This window comes from Oncorhynchus mykiss, chromosome 11 (genome assembly GCF_013265735.2).
Source record: "Oncorhynchus mykiss isolate Arlee chromosome 11, USDA_OmykA_1.1, whole genome shotgun sequence".
Taxonomy (NCBI): domain Eukaryota; kingdom Metazoa; phylum Chordata; class Actinopteri; order Salmoniformes; family Salmonidae; genus Oncorhynchus; species Oncorhynchus mykiss.
Window position 1 is genome coordinate 12,979,327 of NC_048575.1, and position 13,614 is coordinate 12,992,940.

The window sequence follows — 13,614 nt, forward strand, 5'->3', positions numbered from 1 at the left end:
TGATCTGCCTTAATGGTTACAATTTCCTTATTTCACCCTCAATAGAAACTCTGTCTTGCTCCCTGGCTTTTCATGTTAGCAACCCTCTGGGGACATCATAACATTTTAGGCTTCCAAGCCTTCCAGTATCACATCAGTCATCACATCAACTACTTGAGAAAACAATGGACTTTGATGTTAGATCCAAGCAAACTCACACACTTACACTTTTCTAAAGACTTAACACAGTTTTAGCATTCATGAATAACCTTCGGCTACTAAAACACATGTAACTGTTTAAGTACATATTGGTATTAGTGTGTCTACAAATGCTGCCCGCTTACTGTTTCTCAAGAGGCCGTGGGGCTCGGACTGCCTCCTCCCTGTCCGTCTGTCTGGCTCCTTCTTCTTCTTGCTCGCCCTCAGGCTCCCAAATCGCTTCATGGGGCACGATGGGACACAAGTATAGTGTATAAACCCAAGTATAACATATCCGATTAAATAGGAGTTATCGGATTCAATCAAGCCTGAACAAGACCCTATTCAAGCTTCAATGTTCCCCTTCTCGCAAAATCCGCACTCCAAGATAATCTGATCCTAGCTCAGGCCAGCCAGGTAAATCTTCTCCTTTAGGAGCTGTGCAAAACTGATCCAAGGACAGTGCTGAGTAGTGACCGTCAATCCACGTGAATGGTCCCAGGGGTACTCTACAACATAGACAGTGTGGAGAGACTGGAGATGTGAGCCAGCCAAATAGTTCACAGTAGAAACATCTGAAGGAAGAGCAAGAAAGTAGCCAGCCAGGCTGAAAGCTTCACTCCCCAGAGGAGAGCTGGCCTCTCATATAAACTTTCAGTAGCGATTCCTCTTAAACACACTTTTCAAGACAAAGAGTTCTGTTCTCATTTCCCTGGAGCTTCCTCGCTCTCTCTATCTTTTTCTAGCTCTCGCTTTCTCGTTCTACCTCCCTCTCTTTGAATCTTTGTTAGATCTGGTCCACAGGCGTCCAGCAGCAAGAGTCCGTGCTGCTGTAGATTGTCATGTGCAGCTGTCTGCAGTGTGTGTTGTCCCTTTAAAATAGGCAGCATCACAGAGAGGCTGCTAAAAGGGGACTAATCTCGCTCCCTCTCACACACACACAAACACACTCTTTTTCTCTGACAGTTGATTGGCTCTGAGCAAAGCCCTGCCAACCCACCCTCCCTACTGCTTCTACTCTCCTGTTATTCTGGAACTCTCCATCTCTCTCTCACAACTTCCCTGCGTAGCGCTTTTCTGGCATGTGCCTGTGTTGACAGGTTCCTAGCAGTATAACGTGGTGATTTATTACAGAACTTCCTCTGCTGATTAAGAGTTCTACTATCATGAGAGGATAATAAGATGTCTGTTAACCGATATGTGCACACAGTAATGCATGGATTAAGCTCATGCCCCACGAATGCACATCGCTACCTGTAAGGTACAGACAGACCACAGATCAGTGTGAGAACAAAAAGGTGTGCTGGGAACTACCTGGCTGGTTATACAAAGCCAAAGCCCGGGTGGTCCCGAGGATTTTTACCTTGAACAAGACCACCTGTGGAGATAATTTTGTTCAGGGAGATCATCACTAATAACACCTTTGTAAAACCCCAAAGCTTAGGAGACATTAAGCATAATGACACAGTACCTCCTTTTCCACCATCACAGTTTAGTGTGTGTGCGTGTGTGTGGACTAATTAATTTCATAATTTCTCACGAAAGCAAAAGGTTGAGCATTCTGCATGGAAGAGCAGCACACTGCCTCAAAGCTACTGTTCTATTCTCAGCCTCAGCTTGAGCTGGTTTGTACGTACAGATACGCTATCATAATTTGGCCCTGCTTCTCAACAGTAAATGGGAAGTATTATGTGAATAATAATTCATCAACATTTTTGTAGGAGTTGATACATTTTTCTTTAGGGCAAATCAAGTCTGAAATGATTAAGTGGAAATTACAAACTTTAGATTGCCTTCAGTCCCATCGTGATGCCGGCGTGTTTTGGACATCTAACCTGTTTTCAACATCGTGGGTTTGTTTGTACCACTGGATTCGTCTGCACCAGTCAAAACCTTGGACACACCTACTCATTCAAGGGTTTTTCTTTATTTTTACTATTTTCTACATTGACGAATAATAGTGAAGACATCAAAACTATGAAATAACACTAATAACCAAAAAAGTGTTAAACAAATCATAATATATTTTAGATTTGAGATTCTTCAAAAGAAGCCACCCTTTGCCTTGATGACAACTTTGCAAACTCTTGTCATTCAATCAACCAGCTTCACCTGGAATGCTTTTCCAACACTTTTGAAGGAGTTCCCACATATGCACTTGTTGGCTGATTTTCCTTCACTCTACAGTCCAACTCATTCTAAACCATCTCAATTGGGTTGAGGTCGGGTGATTGTGGAGGCCAGGTCATCTGATGTAGCACTTCATCACTCTCCTTCTTGGTCAAATAGCCCTTACACAGCCTGGAGGTGTGTTGGGTCATTGTCCTGTTGAAAAACAAATGATAGCCCCACTACGCGCAAATCAGATGTGATGGCGTATCGCTGCAGAATGCTGAGTTAGCCATGATGGTTAAATGTGAATTCTAAATAAATCACTGACAGTGTCACCAGCAAAGCACTCCCACATCATCACACCTCCTCCTCCATGCTTCACGGTGGGAACCACACATGCAGTGGTCATCCGTTCAACCACTCTGCGTCTCACAAAGACACAGCAGTTGGAACCAAAAATGTAGACTAATTTCCACCAGTCTCATGTCCATTGCTTGTGTTTCTTGACCCAAGCAAGTCTCCTCCTCTTATTGGTGTCCTTTAGTAGTGGTTTCTTTGCAGCAATTCGACCATGAAGGCATGATTCACGCAGTCTCCTCTGAACAGTTGATGTTGAGATGTGTCTGTTACTTGAACTCTGTGAAATATTTATTTGGGCTGCAATCTGAGGTGCAGTTACCTCTAATGATCAGAGGTAACTCTGGGTCTTCCTTTCCTGTGGCGGTTCTCATGCGAGCCAGTTTCATCATATCGCTCGGGGATTTGAACTAGCAACCTTTCGGTTACCGGCCTAACACTATAACCGCTAGGCTACCAACCCCCCACTGTCCTTTGGCCTGACGAGGTTAAACCTTGAATATACTACAATTTGCATTTCCTGCAGCTCAGTGATCAAATTAAGATATCAGATCTGTAGGGAGCAGTGTGGGGGTGATATTTATAGACTGTTGAGTCTTTCTTTGGGAAGTCTATGCTTGACTGAACACTGGCAGGTGCAGGGGCACCGCGGGAGGGAGAAAAAATTGTTCCGTGGAAGCAGCAGTCAGTCCGGAAAACTCAGCAAGAGAGGAGCGACAACACAGAGCCGGTTGTATTGTACACATCATGGGCTAAGGAAGTTAGAGAATCAAGAGAATTATAAAGCAACACTGTAATAACACTATAATTGCACAAAGCTCTTCATGCCTACCTGGGAGCCAAAGTTCATAATTAGATTTGGCGACAAAGCGATCAGGAATAATCCCCCCAAATATAGAATTATAGCGCAACGGGAGTACATAGTTCTTTGTTACTACGGAGAGTAGTTTGATGGGTTAATTAACATAATTAATATAGTCTACTTATAATGCAGTTGCGTAATAGTACAAAACAAATAACAGTATATGATGCATTCGGAAAGTATTCAGACCCCTTCCCTTTCCCGCATTTTGTTACGTTACAGCCGTATTCTAAAATGTATGAAATAAATGTTTTTCCTCATCAATCTACACACAATACCCAATAATGACAAAGCAAAAACAGTTTGGGAGATTTTTTTGCAAATGTATTAAAAAAAAATAAAAACAGAAATACCTTATTTACATAAGTATTCAGACTCTTTGCTATGAGACTCAGAATTGAACCCAGGTGCATCCTTTCCATTGATCATCCTTGAGATGTTTCTACAACTTGATTGGAGTCTACCTGTGGCAAATTCAATTGATTGGACATGATTTGGAAAGGCACACACCTGTCTATATAAGGCCCCACAGTTGACAGTGCATGTCAAAGCAAAAACCAAGCCATGAGGTCGAAGGGATTGTTCGTAGAGCTCCAAGACAGGATTGTGTCAAAGCACAGATCTGGGAGAGGGTACCAAAAAATGTCTGCAGCATTGAAGGTCCCCAAGATCATTCTTAAATGGAAGAAGTTTGGAACCACCAAGACTATTCCTAGAACTGTACGCTCAGCCAAACTCGTGGGAGATCGGGGGAGATGGGCCTTGGTCAGGGAGGGGACCAAGAACCCGATGGCCACTCTGACAGAGCTCCAGAGCTCCTCTGTGGAGATGGGAGAACCTTCCAATCAGGCCTTTATGGTAGAGTGGCCAGACGGAAGCCACTCCTCAGTAAAATGTAAATGACAGCCCACTTGGAGTTTGCCAAAAGGCACCAAAGGACTGTCAGACCATGAGAAACAAGATTCTCTGGTCTGATGAAACCAAGATTTAACTCTTTGGCCTAAATGCCAAGCGTCTGGAGGAAACTAGGCACCATCCCTACTATGAAGCATGGTGGTAGCAGCATCATGCTATTTGGATGTTGTTCAGCAGCAAGGACTGGGAGACTAGTCAGGATCGAGGAAAAGATGAAAGGAGCAAAGTACAGAGACAGCTTTAATGAAAACCTGCTCCAGAGCGCTCAGAACCTAAGACTGGGGGCGAAGGTTCACGCCAAGACAAGGCAGGAGTGGCTTTGGGACACGTCTCTGAATGTCCTTGAGTAGCCCAGCCAGAGCCCGGACTTAAACTTGATCGAACATCTCTGGAGAGATCTGTAAATAGCTGTGCAGGTGTGCCAAGCTTGTAACGTTATACCCAAGAAGACCCAAGGCTATAATCACTGCCAAAGGTATTTCAACAAAGTACTGAGTAAAAAGTCTGAATACTTATGTAAATGTGATATTTCAGTAAACATTGTTTTTGCTTTGTCATTATTGGATAGTATATGTAGATTGATGAGGGAAAATGTTATCCAAGTCAAGGGGTCTGAATACTTTCCAAATGCACTGTATGTTGTTACAGTAATAATTAAATTATGTAATTATCTAGATCCATCCAATGTGGTTAAGTACTACTACCATTAAAGGCTGTTGCCATGGGTTCAGTTCAATGCTCCCAAAACATGAATAAATGGACAATGATGGAAAATGTGTGGAAAAAACAAGTATTTGGGAAAAAGGAATCCCCTTGTGAGAGATTATCACTACAGCACATAATCCTTTCTGATCAAGCCAAGGACACACAACATCCTCTTAATCAGAGTGAGATAGTCCAACTTTTATAGTGTGATACGATACCTACATAGGGACCGTATTATCGCCACATCGGTGGTCACGAGTCATGATCACAGTCAAATTCCACATGACCGTTTAGTCACAGTAATTAGGCTTCTCCAAGCGCAGATGCTACTGATGGTCATTAGTAGCCTATCAAACTTACTAACTGCCTGATACTCAACACTCTATTGTCTCTCTAATCGCTCTGACATCAATGCAAATGTGATCAAAAATCTAATCAAACACTTCATGAGAACCCATGAGCTCATGTTGCGTAACATTTCTATAGGCTATGCAATTGTGTGAGAAAACAGTGTTGGCCTTCATTAAAAATAGGAGGATCCATCAGCTTTCTATAGGCTAGGCCTAGTATATTTATTTCTCAACTTTACAACAGGAGTATAGCCTACCTGGCTTGTCATGAAAATGAACCACAAGAAAAGCACCCTCAATTCGCTATTTAAGTGCATAGATTACATATATTTTACTTATTTTTTCCCCCCCTGCCTGTTTTGAGACAGGTGCTGGTCCATTCTAAATCAAAACAAAGCATCCTTTCAAATGGTATCAATAATATGCATATCCTTACATCAGGTCCTGAGCTACAGGCAGTCAGATTTGGGTATGTCATTTTAGGAGAAAAATTTATTAAAAAAAGGGTCAGATCCATAAGAGGTTTTAACCGCTCAACACAGAATAGCTGCATGTTTACACTCCCTCAAATCATATGGAAAACATATCCTTTCTATTTTATTCAGCCATGTTCAATTGTATTCTTCATACTATAAAATAATATAAAATAATCCCACGGAATTCTAAGCAAATCTTGTCTGCTAAATGAAGTAGTGTAGCCCACGGCAATATGGCAGAGCCAGATCAGGGCCTAACATAAGGACAACTCAGAGTATGCTATTCTGTTCTCCTTAAATAGAGTACATTTTCTTCATATCATGTTTCTTTAGACCTGTCTAAAATAAATTCTGGATTTATTGTGATGGTGTAGGCTATATTACATGGATTTATTAGACTTTTGAAAATGTAGATGTTCCTGGAAGCCAGGAGATCCTAAATGTGTTTATGTTAATTAACAATCAATTACCATGAGCAGCAGTTATTTGCTTGACAATCACCGGCTGACAAAATGTCATGACCGCCACAGCCCTATACCTACATTATATTTTCATTCAGTTCAAATAACTGAATAGTTATTTTGCCTGAAACCATCATCAACGCATCAAACAAGGTCAAGCCACTTCGATTGTTCAATTATTCTAAATATACATCAACATTTCCCTAGGATCATAAGGCCTTTGATGCCCATTGTCACCCCAAAACTGCAACAGAGACCAAGTAAAATGGCTTGACCCTTCTTCAAAAGGCAGTCTGCCTTATATAATCAGAATTAAATAGGCTCTGATGGATCTCCACTCTTATCCATCATGTCCCTGTCTCTCCCCTGTTATTTCCTGTTTAGGGGGCACTAATGTGCTGGTTAATCTCCCAAACAACCTCATTTAAATCAGAAAAAAAGTGTTTTCCTGTGAACGGGGTTAAACTAATCCCTCCCAAAATCCTGTCCTGAATTCTGACTTTTTGGAACTGAAATGCAATTAGGAGTACATGCCAAAGAGAGGGGGAGAGAGGGAGAGAGGGAGCAAATGAGAAAGAGCAAACAAGATAGAGAGGTTGTGAGAAATGTCCTTGACTTTGCCTGAACGCTTGGACATTTAGCTCAGAATTCTTTCAAGTACTGTTGCTACACATTCACCAGATAAACGCACCGTGTCGGAGTTGTCTCCCGCAGTTTCCGTTTGGTAACTTTGTTATTCTGTTCTTGTCATGTGAAGATTGTAGAGGGTATATGGACCACTCTTTTGTGTGTGTGTGTGTGTGTGTGTGTGTGTGTGTGTGTGTGTGTGTGTGTGTGTGTGTGTGTGTGTGTGTGTGTGTGTGTGTGTGTGTGTGTGTGTGTGTGTGTGTGTGTGTGTGTGTGTGTATTTGTGTGTGTTGTAATCAGAGCCTGATCAATATATCAGTTCACCGATATTATGGGCCGACATTGACCTTTTACCTCTATATTGGTATCGCCCGATAATTCCACAGATAACCGATAATCAATAAATAGGATGACAACATGGAATCTCTTACCTGAACACTTGTGGCCATTCTCATGATGTGTCATTCATTTCACAATATAAGAAATCAACATTTGCTGTTTTGGATGATAATTTATGAGAATAAAGTGTGGAGAATGACTTATTCTTTGTTTGGACACACTACAGAACAGCCCACACTAATAACTCTCCTGTTGTCATTCCCTTAATAAAACCTCTTAAAACACACAAGAATTCACAGAGGAAATGACCGTCTGTCAAAGCTGCCTCTTATGTGGCTCGGTTTGAAGTGAGATCCTGGTGAACTTGCAGGCTAATGCAGAGTGTGGAATTAAACTAAGAACACAATGTCTATGTGAGGTCTTTACCAAACCTGGGTTCAAGGACTGTACCACACCTGGGTTCAAGGACTGTACCAGACTTGGGTTCAAGGACTGTACCACACCTGGGTTCAAGGACTGTACCACACCTGGGTTCAAGGACTGTACCACACCTGGGTTCAATGGCCGTACCACACCTGGGTTCAAGGACTGTACCAAACCTGGTTTCAAGGACTGTACCACACCTGGGTTCAAGGACTGTACCAGACCTGGGTTCAAGGACTGTACCACACCTGGGTTCAAGGACTGTACCACACCTGGGTTCAAGGACTGTACCACACCTGGGTTCAAGGACTGTACCAGACCTGGGTTCAAGGACTGTACCATACCTGGGTTCAAGGACTGTACCAGACCTGGGTTCAAGGACTGTACCACACCTGGGTTCAAGGGCTGTACCACACCTGGGTTCAAGGACTGTACCACACCTGGGTTCAAGGACTGTACCACACCTGGGTTCAAGGACTGTACCACACCTGGGTTCAATGGCCGTACCACACCTGGGTTCAAGGACTGTACCACACCTGGGTTCAAGGACTGTACCAGACATGGGTTGTTTTCTTTCTAAAACTCTAGCTGCACTTGATTTAACCTGTTCAGATCTGCAACCGGGGAAGACCCTTTTCTCCATCACTACATGTTGACTTCACAACAACAGAGTATAACTATGGACATATTGGTAGCAAAACAGTTGCTGGAAAATGTTAGCAAAGTCCCTGTGCTGAGCTCTCTCCCTATAGGAAGATTAGCCAATCTCCACTGAGCAGAAATGCCTGTCTAAACCTCTCCACGGCAACCGAGATTAAGCTCTCCTTATAGGGCAAATAACTTGATATCTATATTGAGAACGGCCGGTAGTCTAAACACTGTTAATAGATAGAGCCCCCACCCCCACTGTCTCAAAGAATGGAACGTAGCTATTCTTTGATAAGGCCTTAATGTGCTGTGGAATGTTGTTGGTTGGCTGCCTGGACTGGGCAGTGACATGGTGCAGATGTTATCTAGACGTTATCAGGACATTACAAACACACCACAGAACAGTATCTATGTGCAGAGAGCTGATATAATGAGTTAATCGCAAAGGATATGATACTGAGGAACAACACATACAGTTGAAGTAGGATGTTTACATACACCTTAGCCAAATACATTTAAACTCAGTAGTTCACATTTAATCCTAGTAAAGATTCCCTGTTTTAGGTCAGTTAGGATCACCAACTTATTTTAAGAATGTGAAATGTCAGAAAAATAGTAGAGAGTGATTTATTTCAGCTTTTATTTATTTCATCACATTCACAGTGGGTCAGAAGTTTACATACACTCAAATAGTATTCGGTAGCATTGCCTTTAAATTGTTTAACTTGGGTCAAACGTTTCGAGTAGCCTTCCACAAGCTTCCCACAATAAGTTGGGTGAATTTTAGCCCATTCCTCCTGACAGAGCTGGTGTAACTGAGTCAGGTTTGTAGGCCTCCTTGCTCGAACACGCTTTTTCAGTTCTGCCCACAAATGTTCTATAGGATTGAGGTCAGGGCTTTGTGATGGCCACTCCAATACCTTGACTTTGTTGTCCTTAAGCCATTTTCCCACAACTTTGGAAGTATGCTTGTGGTCATTGTGCATTTGGAAGACCCATTTGCGGACAAGCTTTAACTTCCTGACTGATGTCTTGAGATGTTGCTTCAATAGATCCACCTACATTTCCTTTCTCATGGTGATCTATTTTGTGAAGTGCACCAGTCCCTCTTGCAGCAAAGCACCCCCACAACATAATGCTGCCACCCCCGTGCTTCCCGGTTGGGATGGTGTTCTTCAGCTTGCAAGCCTCCCTCTTTTTCCTCCAAACATAACGATGGTTATGGCCAAACAGTTCTATTTTTGTTTCATCAGACCAGAGGACATTTCTCCAAAAAGTGCGATCTTTGTCCCCATGTGCAGTTGCAAACCGTAGTCTGGCTTCTTTATGGTCATTTTGGAGCAGTGGCTTCTTCCTTGCTGAGTGGCCTTTCATGTTATGTCGATATAGGACTTGTTTTACTGTGGATATAGATACTTTTGTACCCGTTTCCTCCAGCATCTTCACAAGATCTTTGCTGTTGTTCTGGGATTGATTTGCACTTTTCGCACCAAAGTACGTTCATCTCTAGGAAACAGAACGCGTGTCTTTCCTGAGTGGTATGACAGCTGCGTGGTCCCATGGTGTTTATACTATTGTTTGTGCAGATGAACGTGGTATCTTCAGGTGTTTGGAAATTGCTCCCAAGGATGAACCAGACTTGTAGAGGTCTACCATTTTTTTTCTGAGGTCTTGGCTGATTTATTTTGATTTTCCCATGATGTCAAGCAAAGAGGCACGGAGCTTGAAGGTAGGCCGTGAAATATTTCCACAGGTACACCTCCAATTGACTCAAATGATGTCAATTAGCCTATCAGAAGCTTCTAAAGCCATGACATCATTTTCTGGAATTCTGGAATTTTCCAAGCTGTTTAAAGGCACAGTCAACTTAGTGTATGTACACTTCTGACCCACTGGAATTGTGATGGAGTGAATTTTAAGTGAAATAATCTCTGTAAACAATTGTTGGTAAAATGACTTGTGTCGTGCACAAAGTAGATGTCCTAACCGACTTGCCAAAACTATAGTTTGTTAACAAGTTATTTGTGGAGTGGTTGAAAAACTAGTTTTAATGACTCCAACCTAAGTGTATGTAAACTTCTGACTTCAACTGTAATTACTACTTCAGGATGAGTCATTTAATCAACGGATAATAATACCAAATTGTAATATTGTGATGTCACTCCACACATATTTAGCAGGGGAAATTAGTCATTAAGGAAAGACATGGCTGCTGATAATGCATGTTTCCATGGCTTCAAATCATCCGCTCTCTTTGTTTCTCTCTCCCCACCTCCCTCTTTAACTCCCGGTCTCGCCATCTCTCTCCTCTGCATCTCTTTCCATCTTTCTTTCCTCAGGAAGACTCCCTCTTCTCTCTCTCTACCTCTGTCGACATCTATCTGTTAATCTCTTCCCTGCTTCAATCGATCACATTATCCCCCTCACTTTCTCTGCCCTCCTTGTACCTCTCTCTCGCTTTCCCTCTTTCTCTCTCTCTTCGCTCTCCCTGTCCCTCTTTCTCTCTCTCTTCGCTCTCCCTGTCCCTCTTTCTCTCTCTCTCGCTCTACTTCTTGTGACACAACTTCTTGTGACACATTCTCCACCTCCCTTCCATAATTAACCAGTCAGTCTGCTCCAGACTAACTATAAGAGTAGGCTTTCCATAATTCTATAACTAGAGCTTAGTATTACAGTACCATACATCCACTTTCTGGTTCATGGACAGGCCACCAACGCTTCTTAAACAACAATAAAGAACAAAACCAAATGACTAGACACACCAAGATAATAAACCCATATTATCAGGTAGGTGTGAAAGCATGTCACTCGGCTCAGCAGCCCACAATCCATATGAAATCTGAAAGATTGAGGGGTGTTATAGTGTACTCAAATACTTAATAGTGACTAGCACCCATTCTTGCAATACCATCATAATTACACATTTACGACTAAACATTGTCCTCCCTCTGTTCTTTAAAACACATCTTGCAAAGTGGCTGAGAACAGGCATTTCTCACAACATACAAGCATTTCTAAAGTCCTATGAGGCTTTTCTCTTTTTGCTTTCAGTTATCCCTCCACAAATTATCAATTAAGAGAGAGCAAAAACAGTGCCTGAATCTGGAAATATAAATACACTGTAATCTGACAACTGTTTAATCTCGACATGCCTTGCTAGCAAGTGTGTAGCAGCAGAGTTCATTCCTGCCCTAAAATGGAGGGAGCCTTTTTTGGACACTGTACAGAGAGTGAGCTGAGTCATGTAGCTGCTAGCGAGGCCAGAGTATACACGGACTCTGAGAACGCTGTGACTGTCACACTGCTAAAATAAGGGGCTTCTGTGACACCCTGATGTCACTCTGCTGTTCCAGTGCTAACTGGTCAGTTAGCTTCTCCACGTGTGAGAAGGCTCGGACTCTCTGTTTATTTGACGGTTGCCGAGCAACTGGGGGTTGTGAGTGGGGAGAGTGATTATGGGATTGCTGCTGGAGGAGAGGGTTTAGGTGGAGCTACTGCTGTGTGGGTATCCGGTAAGCACAGAGAATCACAGGTTACATGCACGCACCACACAGTAATGTTTAACACTAATAGGTACACGAACATAAACACAAACATACACCATTGAAAAGCTGCTAGGGGAGACCTAGTAAAGTTGGTATATAGGCCAAGTCTGGCAAGTCTGTCAACCCTACATATCATGTGGTGGCACTAGTGACCTCAGCAAATAATAACTTTATTTTAACAGATGCACACTCACCACATGCGCTGCTACAGTCTATCTGTCCTGATGCCTAGTCACTTAGTCCCTACCTACAGTGCATTCAGAAAGTATTCAGACCCCTTGACATTTTCCACATTTTGTTACGTTAGTCTTATTCTAAAATGGATTCAATAGTTTTTTCCCCTCGTCAATCTACACACAATACCCCATAATGACAATGCCAAAACAGGTTTTTAGAAATGTTTGCAAATGTATTAAAAATTAAAAACAGATACTTTGTTGAAGCTTTGGCAGCGATTACAGACTCAAGTCTATAAGCTTGACACACCTGTATTTGGGGAGCTTCTCTCATCATCCTCTCAATCTCTGTCCGGTTGTATGGGGAGCATCGCTGCACAGCTATTTTCAGGTCTCTCCAGTGATGTTCGATCGGGATCAAGTCCGGGCTCTGGCTGGGCCCCTAAAGGACATACAGAGACTTGTCTCGAAGACACTCCCGCGTTATATTGGCTGTGTGCTTAGAGTCGTTGTCTTTTTTGAAATACACTTGAATAGGTTCTCCAACTGTCCTTACAAAAACAAACAAATGGGCAATCTTCCCGATATTGTTGGTGGAAGCAAAGCACAGCCATGTGGACGAACGACGACAAGGCAAAAAGTGTGTTTGTCTTCACCGGCGTAATACACTTTCAAATATCAATAAATATCAATCGCAGACTGTCGCCCACATTGATAACTTCAAAAATAGTAGTTGAAACTAGCATACACAACAACTCCCCGGACCGAAAACAGTGACACACAGGCATCTGTGTGGGAGGGGGTTCTTGAAATGTTACATCCAAACAAAATCTTTGAGTTTGTATTCTCCAGACCTCCAAAGGAGACGTGACAAAGACGTGATTTTGGACCTATGGCAACGCGAAACCCCTCTCCCTGTAACATGATCTACATTAACCTCTCTCCCTGTAACATGATCTACATTAACCTCTCCCTGTAACATGATCTACATTAACCTCTACCTGTAACATGATCTACATTAACCTCTCTCCCTGTAACATGATCTACATTAACCTCTACCTGTAACATGATCTACACTAAACTCTCCCTGTAATATGATCTACATTAACCTCTCCCTGTAACATGATCTACACTAACCTCTCTCCCTGTAACATGATCTACACTAACCTCTCCCTGTAATATGATCTACATTAACCTCTCTCCCTGTAACATGATCTACATTAACCTCTCTCCCTGTAACATGATCTACATTAACCTCTCCCCATGATCTACACTAACCTCTCTCCCTGTAACATGATCTACACTAACCCCTCCCTGTAACATGATCTACACTAACCCCTCTCCCTGTAACATGATCTACACTAACCTCTCCCTGTAACATGATCTACACTAACCTCTCCCTGTAACATGATCTACACTAACCTCTCTCCCTGTAACATGA

General features: G+C 42.5%; 1 protein-coding gene across 5 annotated transcripts in view; it reads right to left on the bottom strand.

Annotated features, from left to right (window-relative positions):
- The window catches only part of LOC110535288 (5'-AMP-activated protein kinase subunit gamma-2), a 130,602-nt gene that overhangs the window by 82,833 nt on the left and 34,155 nt on the right, over window positions 1-13,614 (bottom strand). Inside the window, exon 1 of one of the 5 annotated variants that reach the window (XM_036934905.1) lies at window positions 324-1,081. The exons of the other annotated variants lie outside the window; for them this stretch is intronic. Within the exon in view, the coding sequence (XP_036790800.1) occupies window positions 324-423 (100 nt within the window). The 5' untranslated portion in view covers window positions 424-1,081. Of the gene's footprint in view, window positions 1-323; window positions 1,082-13,614 lie in introns of those variants that run through there. 5 annotated transcript variants of the gene reach the window in all.